This window comes from Schistocerca nitens, chromosome 2 (assembly GCF_023898315.1).
Source record: "Schistocerca nitens isolate TAMUIC-IGC-003100 chromosome 2, iqSchNite1.1, whole genome shotgun sequence".
NCBI lineage: Eukaryota > Metazoa > Arthropoda > Insecta > Orthoptera > Acrididae > Schistocerca > Schistocerca nitens.
Window position 1 is genome coordinate 277,429,943 of NC_064615.1, and position 17,445 is coordinate 277,447,387.

The 17,445-nt window shown below is 41.7% G+C and overlaps 1 protein-coding gene across 1 annotated transcript in view; it reads right to left on the minus strand.

Moving 5' to 3' along the window:
* Positions 1-663: 663 nt before the first annotated feature.
* The window catches only part of LOC126234361 (uncharacterized), a 60,341-nt gene continuing 43,559 nt past the window's right edge, over positions 664-17,445 (minus strand). The window contains exon 8 of the mRNA XM_049943049.1: positions 664-948. Within this exon, the coding sequence (XP_049799006.1) occupies positions 797-948 (152 nt within the window). The 3' untranslated portion in view covers positions 664-796. The remainder of the gene's footprint in view (positions 949-17,445) is intronic.

Genomic DNA, 17,445 nt, shown 5'->3' on the forward strand with positions numbered 1-17,445 from the left:
TGGAAGCCCATCACCTAACTGTTGTATACTAGTTTCTGGAATTGATATCTCATCATAATTTGATCTCGTTCCAAACATGTTGTGTCTTTTATTCCTCCCCGAAGTTTCTTTTCAGTGCCAAAGGAATAGGGCACAGTTAAAAAAAAATTGGTACCATGATACGGCACTTGTAAGCAATAAAAATAACTTGCATACATCAGAAAATTAGAGAAAAATCACACTTCAGTATATTTATCCGTTCCATGTATGTTATATATATTATGGGTGTCCATTCCATGCTGTATTACCCTGTATAAATGTAACTAACTAGCAGCACTGAGACATTTTTACATTTTTGATTATGCTGTCTAAACCTCTATTTTTGTGGAGGGATGGTGTAGATTGGTGTGTATTAATGCCATATGATATGTTGTGGCTGTAGAAATAGGACATTTTCTTATTTATTACACATTAAAAATATCTGTATTAATTTAACCATTTCATTTCTAGAATATTATCTACAGGTAACAAAAATACAAGTTGCCATTTCATTTTAAAATGTACTGTAATGTGTACAGTACAGATTACTGCTGTAATCCTTTTTACGATACCTTTGTACTGATTTTCATGTTAAATTTTTGAATACATGACATGGTTTGGGGGTAGCTAATAAAATCCATAACATTTAGGTGCAGATTTTTGAAACTTTACTTTCCATGTGATATTAATTACAAGCTGTTGTCACACTTTTTCTCCAATGATGTATAGGCCTTGTCGCTTGTAATAAATATAGATAGATTTGCCTCATGTATTTGTCTTATTTCTTGGCTACAGGACAATAGTTGACAGGAAGCTTCACACAGGTTATAAATGGTGGTGTATCGCATTTGCATTTGATACAGTCTCTCCCAGATGATATAAAATAGTCGCCAATCTTCAGCTTGTGGTCTCCAAAGGCGCACTGCCCACCTGCAATGTTTCAAAGTTGTAAGTACATCGTTATTTCTTGACTATAGATAAACAAATATGTAGTCTAAGCATAGGTATACTCGTGCAGAAAAAGTATTAAGCTGAAAACTGTAGCTATTGAATTTTCATAGGCATATGCTGCACGTAGTGAAGGCACAACGGATGCCATGCCCATTTCGAAACACAAAGAGAGAAAGAGAGAGAGAGAGAGAGAGAGAGAGAGAGAGAGAGAGATAAAATTAATTCTGTAATTTCAATAACATAATAGTGTTGTTTACTAAATTCGGAGTTGACTGCTACTAAGTACAAAACCCGTGGTCTAGGGGTAGCGTCTTTGATTCATAATCAAAACGTCTTCGGTCCCGGGTTCGATCCCTGCCACTGCCTAAATTTCGATAAATAATCAGCATTGGCGGCCGAAGACTTCCGTCATAAGAAGTCAGCTTCATTCTGCCAACGGCCTTGTCAAAGAGGGCGGAGGAGCGGATAGAGGTTCAGGGCACTCTCTTGTCCTAGGGATGGGAAATTGCCCCTAAAGGCGGAAGAATCAGCAATGATCAACGACATGAGGATGCAGAAGGCAATGGAAACCACTGCATTAAAGACACGTAACGTGTATCCACAGGACATGTGGCCTGTAATTGAAGAAGTGTCATGATGATCTCTCCATTGGCAAAAGATTCCGGAATAGTCCCCCATTCGGATCTCCGGGAGGGGACTGCCAAGGGGGAGGTTACCATGAGAAAAAGATTGAATCATCTACGAAAGGATAACGTTCTACGAGTCGGGGCGTGGAATGTCAGAAGCTTGAACGTGGTAAGGAAACTAGAAAATCTGAAAAGGGAAATGCAAAGGCTCAATCTAGATATAGTAGGGGTCAGTGAAGTGAAGTGGAAGGAAGACAAGGATTTCTGGTCAGATGAGTATCGGGTAATATCAGCAGCAGCAGAAAATGGTATAACAGGTGTAGGATTCGTTATGAATAGGAAGGCAGGACAGAGGGTGTGTTACTGTGAACAGTTCAGTGACCGGGTTGTTCTAATCACAATCGACAGCAGACCAACACCGACAACGATAGTTCAGGTATACATGCCGACGTCGCAAGCTGAAGATGAACAGATAGAGAAAGTGTATGAGGATATTGAAAGGGTAATGCAGTATGTAAAGAGGGACGAAAATCTAATAGTCATGGGCGACTGGAATGCAGTTGTAGGGGAAGGAGTAGAAGAAAAGGTTACAGGAGAATATGGGCTTGGGACAAGGAATGAAAGAGGAGAAAGACTAATTGAGTTCTGTAACAAGTTTCAGCTAGTAATAGCGAATACCCTGTTCAAGAATCACAAGAGGAGGAGGTATACTTGGAAAAGGCCGGGAGATACGGGAAGATTTCAATTAGATTACATCATGGTCAGACAGAGATTCCGAAATCAGATACTGGATTGTAAGGGGTACCCAGGAGCAGATATAGACTCAGATCACAATATAGTAGTGATGAAGAGTAGGCTGAAGTTCAAGACATTAGTCAGGAAGAATCAATACGCAAAGAAGTGAGATACGGAAGTACTAAGGAATGACGAGATACGTTTGAAGTTGTCTAACGCTATAGATACAGCAGTAAGGAATAGCGCAGTAGGCAGTACAGTTGAAGAGGAATGGACATCTCTAAAAAGGACCATTACAGAAGTTGGGAAGGAAAACATAGGTACAAAGAAGGTAGCTGCGAAGAAACCATGGGTAACAGAAGAAATACTTCAGTTGATTGATGAAAGGAGGAAGTACAAACGTGTTCCGGGAAAATCAGGAATACAGAAATACAAGTCGCTGAGGAATGAAATAAATAGGAAGTGCAGGGAAGCTAAGACGAAATGGCTGCAGCAAAATGTGAAGACATCGAAAAAGATATGATTGTCGGAAGGACAGACTCAGCATACAGGAAAGTCAAAACAACCTTTGGTGACATTAAAAGCAACGGTGGTAACATTAAGAGTGCAACGGGAATTCCACTGTTAAATGCAGAGGAGAGAGCAGATAGGTGGAAAGAATACATTGAAAGCCTCTATGAGGGTGAAGATTTGTCTGATGTGATAGAAGAAGAAACAGGAGCCGATTTAGAAGAGATAGGGGATCCAGTATTAGAATCGGAATTTAAAAGAGCTTTGGAGCACTTACGGTCAAATAAGGGAGAAGGGATAGATAACATTCCATCAGAATTTCTAAAATCATTGGGGGAAGTGGCAACAAAACGACTATTCACGTTGGTGTGTAGAATATATGAGTCTGGCGATATTCTATCTGACTTTCGGAAAAGCATCATCCACACAATTCCGAAGACAGCAAGAGCTGACAAGTACAAGAATTATCGCACAATCAGCTTAACAGCTCATGCATCGAAGCTGATTACAAGAATAATACACAGAAGAATGGAAAAGAAAATTGAGAATGCGCTTGGTGACGATCAGTTTGGCTTTAGGAAAAGTAAAGGGGCGAGAGAGGCAATTTTGACGTTACGGCTAATAATGGAAGCAAGGCTAAAGAAAAATCAAGACACTTTCATAGTATTTGTCGACCTGGAAAAAGCGTTCGACAATGTAAAATGGTGCAAGCTGTTCGAGATTCTGAAAAAAGTAGGGGTAAGATAAAGGGAGAGACGGGTCATATACAATATGTACAACAACCAAGAGGGAATAATAAGAGTGGACGATCAAGAACGAATTGCTCATATTAAGAAGGGTGTAAGACAAGGCTGTAGCCTTTCGCCCCTACTCTTCAATCTGTACATCGAGGAAGCAATGATGGAAATAAAAGAAAGGTTCAGGAGTGAAATTAAAATATAAGGTGAAAGGATATCAATGATACGATTCGCTGATGACATTGCTATCCTGAGTGAAAGTGAAGAAGAATTAAATGATCTGCTGAACGGAATGAACAGTCTAAAGAGTACACAGTATGGTTTGAGAGTAAATCGGAGAAAGACGAAGGTAATGAGAAGTGGTAGAAATGAGAACAGCGAGAAACTTAACATCAGGATTGATGGTCACGAAGTCAATGAAGGTAAGGAATTCTGCTAACTAGGCAGTAAAATAACGAATGACGGACGGAGCAAGGAGGACATCAAAAGCGGACTCGCTATGGCAAAAAAGGAATTTCTGGCCAAGAGAAGTCTACTAATATCAAATACCGGCCTTAATTTGAGGAAGAAAATTCTGAGGATGTACGTCTGGAGTACAGCATTGTATGGTAGTGAAACATGGACTGTGGGAAAACCGGAACAGAAGAGAATCGAAGCATTTGAGATGTGGTGCTATAGACGAATGTTGAAAATTAGGTGGACTGATAAGGTAACGAATGAGGAGGTTCTACGCAGAATCGGAGAGGAAAGGAATATGTGGAAAAGACTGATAAGGAGAAGGGGCACGATGATAGGACATCTGCTACGATATGAGGGAATGACTTCCATGGTACTAGAGGGAGCTGTAGAGGGCAAAAACTGTAGAGGAAGACAGAGACTGGAATATGTCAAGCAAATAATTGAGGACGTAGGTTGCAAGTGCTACTCTGTGATGAAGAGGTTAGCACAGGAAAGGAATTCGTGGCGGGCCGCATCAAACCAGTCAGTAGACTGATGACAAAAAAAAAGTACGAAACTGTCAGTGAAATTAAAAAGCTATAAAATTAAATTAATCGTTTTATGTACCAAGACTAATCATCTCTGACCAACAGATCCACCCGATGACTTCCCTGCTTAGATGACTATCGGTTGGAGGGGACACAATAATTGTTCCATTCTTCAGTTAATCTAATATGTAGGCAAGGTGGCGGATATTCTCAACGTTTAGAGCTTTTACATTCGAATGTAAGCAGCAGCCATGCTGAAGTGCAGGAACATCAACAGTGTTCGGAGAACGGGTGCCCATGAAGATCTCCCAACTTGAATTTCAAATTGCGATACCATCCCGCCTTTCTGGGGACACAGCGACCATTACGTCCTCCACTCATGGTTAAGTTGGCTGTGGGAACCTTTTCATCACACATGGAAGCACACTATCGCATGTGCGACAAATAACAAAGAGCCGCCCTCCGTCCGCGATTCGAGTGCTGTCAGTTGTATTTGTAACACATATCTCTTTGCTGACAGCAGACTCTCGGAAGCTGCTACCACTTCATAACACTCTTCTTGCTTTCATACTTGGAGAAACCTGGTACGAAGACCGGCTAGTATTATACAACACGGTTCGTGGCAGGAAGCCAGCAGCAACGCAGACTGTATCGAATGCATTCGTTACCGTGACTCCAACGGCAGTCATGTGATAAGATTCTGGTACTGCTCCTGGTCATGCAGTTGTTTCAGAACTCATGTCTTGCAACACTCGATTTCGCCATTTATCTCTTATACAATGAGGTGACAAAAGTAATTGGATAGCGATATGAACATATACGGATGGCGGTAGTCCCGTGTAAGCAAGGTGTAAAAGGTCAGTGCATTGGCGGATCTGTCATTTTTGAACTCAGGTGCTGCGTGTGAATAGGTGTCCAATGTGGTTATGAACGCACGACCGGAATTGACAGACTTTGAATGCGGAAGGGTGGGTAGAGCTGGACGCATGCGACACTCCATATCTGTAATGGATAGGGAATTCAGTATTCCGTGATACACAGTATCAAGAGTGTGCCGAGAATACCAAATTTCAAGCATTACCCCTCACCACGGACAACACAGTGGCCGATGGCCTTCACTTAATGACCGTGAGCAGTGCTAACAGACAAGCAACACTACGTCAAATAACCGCAGAAATCAATGTGGGGTGTACAACGAACGTATCCGCTAGGACAAACGGTGAAATTTGGCCTTAATGGGCTATGGTATCAGACGACCGACGCAAGTGTCTTTGCTGTCAGTACGACATCGTCTACAGTGCCCCTCCTGGAGTCGTAACCATATCGGTTGTAGACTACTGAAAAACCGTGGCCTGGTCAGATGAGTTCCGATTTCAGTTAGTAAGGGCTATGGTAGGTTTCGAGAGTGGCACAGACCACACGAAGCCATGGACCCAAGTTGTCAACAAGGCAGTGAACAGACTGGTAGTGGCTCCATAATGCTGTGGGCTGTGTTTACATGGAATGGGCTGCGTCCTCTGGTCCAATTGGACCGATCATTGACTGGAAATGGTTATGTTCGGCTGCTTGGAGACCATTTGCAGCCGTTCATGGACTTCATGTTCGCAGACAACGATGGCATTTTTCTCGATGACACTGTGCCACGTGACCGGGCCACAGCTGTTCGCTATTGGTAGCAAGAACATTCTGGACAATTCGAGCGAATCATTTGACCACCCAAATCGCCCGACATAAATCCCATCGAACATTGGTGGGACATAGTTGAGGGGTCAGCCCATGCACAAAATCCTGCACCGGCAACATCTTCACAATTATGGGCGGCTATAGAGGCAGCATCGATCAATATTTCTACGGGGCTTCCAGTGAGTTGAATCCGTGGCGCACTACAACGGGCGAAAGGAGATACGACACGATATTAAAAGGTATCCCATGACTTCCGTCACCTCATTATAATCGGTTCTCGCACTCTCTCGGGACTAGGCTACATTATTGTTAGCTTTTACTGTGCATTTAATGTACTTCTTCCCGTTGAATTTCCTGTCCTACAGCAGGCCGGCATCCCCTTCAGGCACTCAAAATCGCGTCCGGGAAAACGTGTAACAGCGCTACCTCATATTTGTGTTTTTTTTAGTTTTAATGTATTTATATAACTTTGCTCATTGTCTGTCATTCAGTGCAGATTTGACCCATGACCCTTTGTCATTGATTATTTTATTGCTTCTGGGAAAAACGCCTGCAGTAGGTGACGAGAAGTCTTCACATCCACCAGCAGCAAGATCATCATGTGAGTAATTCTCTTTGCCCAATAGGGAAACAGTATTAGCACCGTAATTTCTTAGACTTTCCCGGCGATTTTGTGACATCTCGTGGAATCGGGTGTACTGCCGGTGGCCTGAGTTTATCTAACACAATGTGCAGGACCTACAGGGTGTTTCAAAAATGACCGGTATATTTGAAACGGCAATAAAAACTAAACGAGCAGCGATAGAAATACACCGTGTGTTGCAATATGCTTGGGACAACAGTACATTTTCAGGCAGACAAACTTTCGAAATTACAGTAGTTACAATTTTCAACAACAGATGGCGCTGCGGTCTGGGAAACTCTATAGTACGATATTTTCCACATATCCACCATGCGTAGCAATAATATGGCGTAGTCTCTGAATGAAATTACCCGAAACCTTTGACAACGTGTCTGGCGGAATGGCTTCACATGCAGATGAGATGTACTGCGTCAGCTGTTCAATTGTTTCTGGATTCTGGCGGTACACCTGGTCTTTCAAGTGTCCCCACAGAAAGAAGTCACAGGGGTTCATGTCAGGCGAATAGGGAGGCCAATCCACGCCGCCTCCTGTATGTTTCGGATAGCCCAAAGCAATCACACGATCATCGAAATATTCATTCAGGAAATTAAAGACGTCGGCCGTGCGATGTGGCCGGGCACCATCATGCATAAACCAGGAGGTGTTCGCAGTGTCGTCTAAGGCAGTTTGTACCGCCACAAATTCACGAAGAATGTCCAGATAGCGTGATGCAGTAATCGTTTCGGATCTGAAAAATGGGCCAATGATTCCTTTGGAAGAAATGGCGGCCCAGACCAATACTTTTTGAGGATGCAGGGACGATGGGACTGCGACATGGGGCTTTTCGGTTCCCCATATGCACCAGTTCTGTTTATTGACGAAGCCGTCCAGGTAAAAATAAGCTTCGTCAGTAAACCAAATGCTGCCCAAATGCATATCGCCGTCATCACTCCTGTGCACTATATCGTTAGCGAATGTCTCTCGTGCAGCAATGGTAGCGGCGCTGAGGGGTTGCCGCGTTTGAATTTTGTATGGATAGAGGTGTAAACTCTGGCGCATGAGACGATACGTGGACGTTGGCGTCATTTGGACCGCAGCTGCAACACGGCGAACGGAAACCCGAGTCCGCTGTTGGATCACCTGCTGCACTAGCTGCGCGTTGCCCTCTGTGGTTGCCGTACGCGGTCGCCCTACCTTTCCAGCACGTTCATCCGTCAGGTTCCCAGTCCGTTGAAATTTTTCAAACAGATCCTTTATTGTATCGCTTTTCGGTCCTTTGGTTACATTAAACCTCCGTTGAAAACTTCGTCTTGTTGCAACAACACTGTGTTCTAGGCGGTGGAATTCCAACACCAGAAAAATCCTCTGTTCTAAGGAATAAACCATGTTGTCTACAGCACACTTGCACGTTGTGAACAGCACACGCTTACAGCAGAAAGACGACGTACAGAATGGCGCACCCACAGACTGCGTTGTCTTCTATATCTTTCACATCACTTGCAGCGCCATCTGTTGTTGAAAATTGTAACTACTGTAATTTCGAAAGTTTGTCCGCCTGAAAATGTACTGTTGTCCCAAGCATATTGCAACAAACGGTGTATTTCTATCGCTGCTCGTTTAGTTTTTATTGCCGTTTCAAATATACCGGTCATTTTTGAAACACCCTGTATATCTGCTAAGATCAGCAGAATACTGACAAAGCACAACATCAAGAGTGTGTTCTGCCCGGCAAACAAGATCAGGGCGCTTCTTGGAACGGTGAAGGATGATCTGGGATTGAGAAAACCTGGTATCTATCATATACCATGTGAATGTGATATGTCTTACATTGGCCAGACACCAGGACCGTTGATAGAAGATGTAAAGAGCACCAAAGGCATACCAGGCTACGACAAGCCACTAAATCGCCAATAGCAGAACATTGATTGGAACTTGAGCACACCATGAATTATGATAAAACCAGGATCTTATCTCATACCCCCAAATTTTGGGATAGCGTCATCATTGAATCGATCGAAATCAAGATAACAGAGAACTTGACGAAACCGGGAAGCTGGATACTAACTCAGCAAGGCGTGGAACTCGGCTTTGGACCTATTACGAAAACAACGGAAGAAAGCACAAGACCAGGAGAATGACAGGGGCGCTGGAGACAGTCGGAACGGTCACCAACAGGAAACGCAGCCTATCGACAGTGCGAGGAACGCGCCTGGCGAGCGCGGACATAGTAGGAAACACCATGAAACGACCGCCACCGGGGAAAACAGCGGAAGCGGGCGCGGACGCAAGACGGAACATCTGGCGACCAACCGAGACGGTCGCAGCGGGACCGGACGGCGTAGGGAACGCCAGACACCGTCCAGACATAAATACGGAAAACTTTGAACATAGCTGCCAAGGTTCAGTGACCGTGTCAGAATTATATTAGAACAAATAAGCCCTCGGTCACAAATATTAAGTCAAAATTGACCAGGTTTCGACGCTACTATGAGGGCTTATTTGTTCTAATATAATTCTGACACAGTCACTGAACCTTAGCAGCTATGTTCAAAGTTTTAGGTTTTTTAACTGCCAAGGTATCTAAGACTGCTTAAAAATATAAAGAATTAAAAAAGAAAATTTTAAATACAAGTATGGCTATCAATTTTAACAAGCAGTGTGAAAAAAGGGGACTTGTCCCGACTTATACAAAAGCCTACATCAATTTTTCTGTATGTAAGAAAAATCCAAAATCCTTTAGACCTATCATTAAGAATATTATTTGTAACAGGATAAAAGAGCTGTACGCTAAAAAAGACCGTCTTAACGAAGAAGCATACAATTTGTACTTAAATATCACAAACACTTATCGTGTTAACTATAATTTTAATATTGACGACATGAGGACGCAAATTAACGAACATCTAGAGATTTGTAAAATAGGTATAATGCAGAAACACAAGAAGAAGCTCAGCAATCTTTTATGTCTATTTTCTAATGAAAAATGCCTTCAGAATACATTTCTAAGAAGCAGTCACGTCTTTAATGAAAGAATTTTAAATGAAACCAACATCGTCTTTACTCAGAATGAAAAAGTCCTGTTAGGAAAAGGACTAAAATACAATGTCAGGCCTAACCTGTCATACAGAAATTGTGAGAGAAAATATGCTTGTTGATTTAAAAATCGGTCTCGATTATAATAAGATAGATAATGATTCTCAATCCTGAATTGCATATGATGTAACCCGCATGCTAGAGAAAAATACAGGTACTTTGCCTAATGCTGCGCATAACGACAGAATTTTAGTAACTTCCATTAATAATAAACTTAAAACTGCAAATGCTTTAATAACTAAATCCGATAAAGGTTGTTGTCTAGTCATTGTTTATATTTCTGAGTATATTTCTAAAACTGAAAATTTCTTCAGTGAAAACAACATATCGGAGCTGCATTATGATCCGACTCCTAAATTACAGAAAGAAGTGAGGTCAGCCATTAACGGTGCAAAATTTCTTATAAAATCTTTCCAAGTCCACAGCTCGTGGTCGTGCGGTAGCGTTCTCGCTTCCCGCCCCCGGGTTCCCGGGTTAGATTCCCGGCGGGGTCAGGGATTTTCTCTGCCTCGTGATGACTGGGTGTTGTGTGATGTCCTTAGGTTAGTTATGTTTAAGTAGTTCTAAGTTGTAGGGGACTGATGACCATAGATGTGAAGGCCTATAGTGCTCAGAGCCATTTGAACCATTTGAACCAAAACCTTTCCAAAAGAAACTACTCATCAATATGAACCCTCATCCCCCTAAACGTCGGTCCCAGTTCGAAATTCATAAACCTAATCATCCAATACGTCCAATCTCCAATAGCATGAATAGCGCATGTCACGATTTGGCCCGATTTCTACACGAAACTTTGAAAAAATCTTTCGTTTTCGAAAATAATTATTCCGTTCCTAACAGCCACGTTTTGGTCCAAAATATTAAAAACTTAGTATGCAGTTCAGACACCAAGCTCTTTTTCTTAGATATTAAAAATCTTTATACCAATGTCCTAGTACATGAGACGCTCATCATTGTGGAAGAAAATTTACGTCAATTTAAAAAAGATCTATCAGATGAACAGATTACCGATTTTATGAATCTCATTAATGTCGTTGTCAAGTACAACTACTTTGAATTCAACGGACAACTGTACCAGCAGTCTGATGGGCTCGCTATGGGCAACCCTTTAGCCGGCATCCTTTCCGACATCTTTATCAATTCATTGGAAAAAAAGCTGTTTAACCGTGTCTCATCCGCTTCACTAGGTATCCTTTCTTACACAAGTTACGTTGATGATATTCTAGTCATCTATAAAGGACCCGCCGATAGAATTGAGCATATATTTAAACGACCTCCATGAAAAAATTTCTTTCACTATTGAACTCGAAAACGAAAACCGCCAATTACATTATTTAGACTTGACGTTTACAATAGAAGAGAATAATACCACTTTCAATATTTTTCGTAAATAAAACGTATACTGACCAAATCGTGCCTGCTTCCTCTTTTCATCCACAGTTTCAAAAAATGGATTTTTTCGCTCTGCCGTCCACCGAGCCACCTCTATACCACTTTCAACAGAAAAGTTTAATGAGGAGATTAATTTACTTAAAAGCATAGCAGTCAATAATGAATATACGCCTAACATAGTGGACGATATCCTAAAAAAGAAAACTGCAAGAGCTACCACGCTCAACACCTCATACACTGAAATTAACCCAAAAAAACGTTTTTCTATTCCTTTCGTAGGATCCATTTCCTATCAGCGCATGCTTCGCAACAAATACAACTGCAATGATGCCTTCTCTACTAATAATAATCTGAAGAGAAACTTCATTCATAATTTGAAATCCATTTGCTGTCCTACAGAAAGTTCTGGCGTTTATAAGATCATCTGTGATACCTGCTCCTCCTATTATATAGGGCAAACTGGACGTGATTTCACCTTCAGATATAAAGAACATCTTTTGAGAAAGAACGGCACCAGTCCCATAAATTCATCCTTTGCCTATTATCTCTTAATTACTGGACACGAGCTTAAGGCCATAGGCGATAGCAGTATTCTGCATACCGAAAAGAGGGGGCATAGGTTAGATGTTTTGGAGGAATTGGAGAGTTTCAAACATCTCTCTAGTCCTGATGGCCTCATTCTCAACGAACAGCTGCAGCTGCGAAATAAAAACTTTTTCGACTGTATAAAGCCATTGCTTGATCTTTGATTCAGATTTCCTCGTGCAGTTTGCCGAAATGTTGTTTTCCTGTTACATCTTTGCTGTTTTCTTGTATGTCATAGCTGACGTTTTTTTACGTTACAAAATGTATGTCTGTTTAAAGCAGATAAATTTGTAACTTCATCCTATTATTATTAGTGCTTACGTTAAGCCTGAATCAGCTTCATCACAATTTCATGTGTCTAATTTTGAATGTACAGTAGCCTAGTTGTTTCTGCGGCTACTAGATGGCGCTCTTAGCAACACCATGTTTACTTGCCCACACTTTCTAACGTGGGCACGCCATTCTTGTTGCAACCCTTGTTCACTCAAGTACGAGCAGCCCTTAGCGGCTCGTCATCTTATTTACAACTATTCATGACGTCGCCTTTCCGGCTTAGATGTTTTAAAATTTGACTTGTAAATACTGCATCTCTTTCCAGTCAGTACAAACTTTAATTTTATTAATGTATTTTATACCTAATACGTTTCAGAACAGTTAGTTTAATTCTGAAGACAACGCTCATAGTAGCGTTGAAACCTGGTCAATTTTGACTTAATATTTGTGACCGAGGGCTTATTTGTTCTAATATAAATACGGGATACGGTCAGCCTGTCGTTCAGTCACAGGAAGCACCTGATGAAGACGCCGAGGTACGACGTAGAAATAATGTGTTAGAGAAACGCAGACCACCGGCGGTATTAGCACTGAATCGTCCGTTTTATTCTCTGTCGCAGTAGTCGCGGTGACAGTTAAGGTCACTCATAGCACCTTACATTCTTCAGCCCCTACAAAATCAAACTAGGAATTAGAACTGCAACACGTGCTAAAATTGACTAAAGCTGAAATCTCTTGGCAAGTCATTGAGTAGGAGGATAAAGGCATTGGATTGTTAAGTGTACAAAAATAAGGGTACTGCTCTAATAACGTGAGCTTTATTTTTCAGTGCATTTTGAAAAATTGAAAATAATAATTCCTTTGTATGTGAAGTAAGTAATTACAGTACTGCCATTAGTACGAATAAGACATTTGTGTCACTCTTGCCTAACTGTTGACAGTAATTGTGGCAAGCACTCAGAACCGTCAACGTAGCTAATGTGTTTACATCAAATTATTGTCTATTCACAATATGTACATGATACAGGAATAACTGGTTCGCTTCGGCAGAGATTTATGATTCTATGTTTGGAACTCATCCGGTGAGTAAAAATAATCTTTGCAGATACGAATTCCCCAGACGTCCTTAAATATTTGCATGTTACCGAAGAGACATTGAGTAAAAGCAATTGTGTAACGTTTGTTTCTACTCTTTGGATGAGTTGCAAATGAACCAGTAGTTCACAACTTATGCTGCAGGAAATCTGAAGCACAAATAGTATCCATAAGGTATTTGTTATTGTTAATTAACGCAATACGCTACATTGTGTCCTCTTACCTTTCACCAACACTAACTGATGAAAAATATCTAGACGTTCCTATCTAGTGCGTAGATGACCATTACATGTCTCGAGAACGGGCCAGCCAGTGTTAGAGACGGGGAATATTATGTTCCCAATAAAATAGCAGAAAAAGCATAATGAGTCTGGCAGGACTGCTCACTGACTTCGAACGTTGACTAATCATTTCACGTCGCCTGAGTAACAAACCCATCAGGGGCATTTCAACCCTGCTGAAAGTGTATGCCGGCAACGGTGGCCGAGCGGTTCTGGGCGCTTCAGTCCGGAACCGCGCGACTGCTACGGTCGCAGGTTCGAATCCTGCCTCGGGCATGGATGTGTGTGATGTCCTTAGGTTTAAGTAGTTCTAAGTTCTAGGGGACTGATTACCTCATCTACATCTACATACATATTCCGCAATCCACCATACGGTGAGTGGCGGAGGTTACCTCGTACCACAACTAGCATCTTCTCTCCCTGTTCCACTCCCAAACAGAACGAGGGAAAAATGACTGCCTATATGCCTCTGTACGAGCCCTAATCTCTCTTATCTTTGTGGTCTTTCAGCGAAATGTAAGTTGGCGGCAGTAAAATTGTACTGCAGTCAGCCTAAAATGTTGGTTCTCTAAATTTCCTCAGTAGCGATTCACGAAAAGAACGCCTCCTTTCCTCTAGAGACTCCCACCCGAGTTCCTGAAGCATTTCCGTAACACTCGCGTGATGATCAAACCTACCAGTAACAAATCTAGCAGCCCGACTGAATTGCTTCTATGTCCTCCCTCAATCCGACCTGATAGGGGTCCCTCAGATGTTAAGTCCCATAGTGCTCAGAGCCATTTGAACCATTTTGAAGCTGCACAAGTCGACTGATGGTGACGTCATTGTGGAGTGATAACAACCGCAGCTAAACCATGACCAGGCAGTCCTCTTCTACTGACGGACAGTGACTGTCGAGCATTACCGACGGCGACTGTGAAAAATCGTATGACATTAGTGAAAGGAATCACTCGTGAGTTCCGAAGTGCTGGCCGCAGAACAGCTAGCACGATGACTGACGGGAGGGAGTTAAGAAGAATGAGGTACAACAGTCGAACAGGTTCTCATAACCCACACATGTCTGTAAACAGTGCAAAGTGAAGCTTGAGGTGGTATAAAGAGCAACACCACTGGAGAGTGGATGACTGGAAACGAGTGATTTGGAGTGATGAACCACACTATATCCTGTGGCAATCCGATGGAAGGACTTGAGTTTTCCGATTTCTTGAAGAACGTTATCTGACATATTGTGTAGCCCAGCAATGATATATAGAGGGAGCACGGGTATGTGTTTCGTGGTTATTGCGCTTAGGAAAACATTAAATGTGGAGGGATATGACCACATTTTATAGCATTGTGTACTGCGTGCAGTAGAGGAGTAGTTCGGATACGATGGTTGTATCAGTGCACCGTGTCCTAAGCAGCAACTGTGAGACGTTGGTCTGTGGACAACAGCAAGTCCTGAAATAGCTGCTGGTAGACCTTTCGGGATGTAAGGTCGTGGTCCTAGAAACTCTTCTGTACCTGCCAATTCGTCCAGGACTGTGCTGGACGTCCTCAGAGGCGCTCCTCCACTGTCTTCACGACTGACCGGTCGAACGTCCGAGAGTGACATAAATACTGTACGAAAGGGGGGTGGTCAAAGTAACACGTGATGAGCAGAGATAATCCTTGTCAGAGATAACAATTAACTATCGATTGTCATCTTGTCAGAGATAAAACTGTCTAGCGATTCTGGAGAACTACTGTCCATACGTCGCTAAGTTTCATTACCTCCTCTTTCCTATTAAAATTATCCTGATGCTTACAAATTTCAATGGCTTCTCTGCATAATCGTATAATAATTTGACGTTGTAGATAAAATTTCTGTTTCAGAAAACTTCACTTCGTTGTTTCCTGATTGAAGAGCATGCTCTGCTACAGCCGATTTGTCTATTTTTCTTAGTCAGCAAAGACTTTTATGCTCTTTTAGCCTTGTATTTACGCTCTTCTTGGTGGTTGCAATATAAAATTTACCGCACATACACCGTATTTTATGTACACCACAAGACAAGTATGAACCACAACAACGGAAAAATACAGTTTCTCTCCCTTTTATTAAAAAAGTAACGGATCAGATCTGCAAGATTTTACAGAAACATGACATCATACCGGTCCTTAGATCAACAAAGAAAATAAGTCAAGCACTCCGATCTGTGAAGGATAAACGCCCTTCTGTGTCGACGTGTATACAAAATTCCATGTACGTGTGGTAAAGTTTATATTGGAACCACCAAGAGGAGCGTAAATATAGGGCTAAAAGAGCATAAAAATCTTTGCTGACTAGGAAAAATAGACAAATCAGCTGTAGCAGAGCATGCTCTTCAGTCAGGAAACCACGAAGTGAAGTTTTCTGAAACAGAAATTTTATCTACAACGTCAAATTATTTTCAACGACTATGTAGAGAAGACATTGACATTTATAAGCATCAGGATAATTTTAATAGGAAAGAGGAGGCAATGAAACTTAGCGACATATGTACGGTAGCTCTGCTAAATTGCTAGACAGTTTTATCTTTGTCAAGCCGACAATCGATAGTTTAGTTTAACCTCTGACAAGGATTATCTCTGATCATCACATGTTACTTGGACCACGCCCCCATTCCTACAGTATTTATGTCGTTTTCGGACGTCCAACCAGTCAGTCGGCAAGACTGAGTGGAGGGGCGCCTTTGAGGATGTCCAGCGCAGTACTTGACGAATAGTCAGCAGCAGAAGAGTTTCTTGGACCACGTCCTTACATCCCGAAAGGTTTACCAACAGATATGTCATTCGGTCGTGAAAGCCTTCATTGTATAAGTCCTGAAGTGCTCAGACTGCCGATATGAAACCAGTGGACAACTTTGGGATGACTTAGAACGTCGACTTTGCTCCACACAACAGCAACCATCATCAGTAGCTTCTCTGATTTCGGATCATGAGTGAGAATGAGCTGCCATTCCTTCGCAGACATTCTGACTGCGCACTGAAAGTGTTCCGACCATAGTTCAAGACGTCATAAAGATGTAGGGTAGACACATCCTATATTATTACTCACTAATGAAGGTATTAATACTTTTGATTATATACTGCATCTTAAAAGTCCTTCCTCCTGTCTTCACATATGTTCTATCAAACTTTTTCCCTCTCTTCGTTAGTCTCATTGACAGTCTGTTGTTCCACTTCTCTCAGTACCTACTCATTTTTCACCCTATCCATCCAACTTACTCATTAGATCCTCTCAAGAGCTCCACCTTTGCTCTGTCTTTCTTCATCACTACCTACGCTTCAATATCATACAGGGGGATACAAGTCAATATATTGTATACAGGAGGATACTAGGCAATATTTTTCATATTTGCTAAATTTTGGTGAGACAAAGCGAATGACAAAAGACATGGTGACTTAGTGAACGAAACCCAATAACTGTTCAGAAGGAGTAAAAAGTTGGTAATTTACGAACAATGTTGCACTGTTAGATACCGTTTTTGTAGTCCGATGCTAATGTCACAAAATGCTGGCCATCAAAGGACTCTTCGTATTTAATCAGAAAAACAATCGGAATAACCGTATTTACACGAATTGTGTTTGGCTTGAATTTAATCCATGTAGATATATGTGGCGTGGACCCATTGCTGGTATATAAAATGGAACCATCAGTTGGTTTTTCTTAGTTCACCACAAATAATTCCGGTTGCTCCATAATCAATGTTTTCCAGATCCATATCGATATCTGTTTAATCGTATGGGATATCAATGAAAGATAAATGTTCAAAGTTTTACTAATGGCTCGACGGCTGTTCCTTTTGAATAACAATTAAGAGTTTGGTGCTTTTAATTTTGGTAACTTTTTGCCTTCTT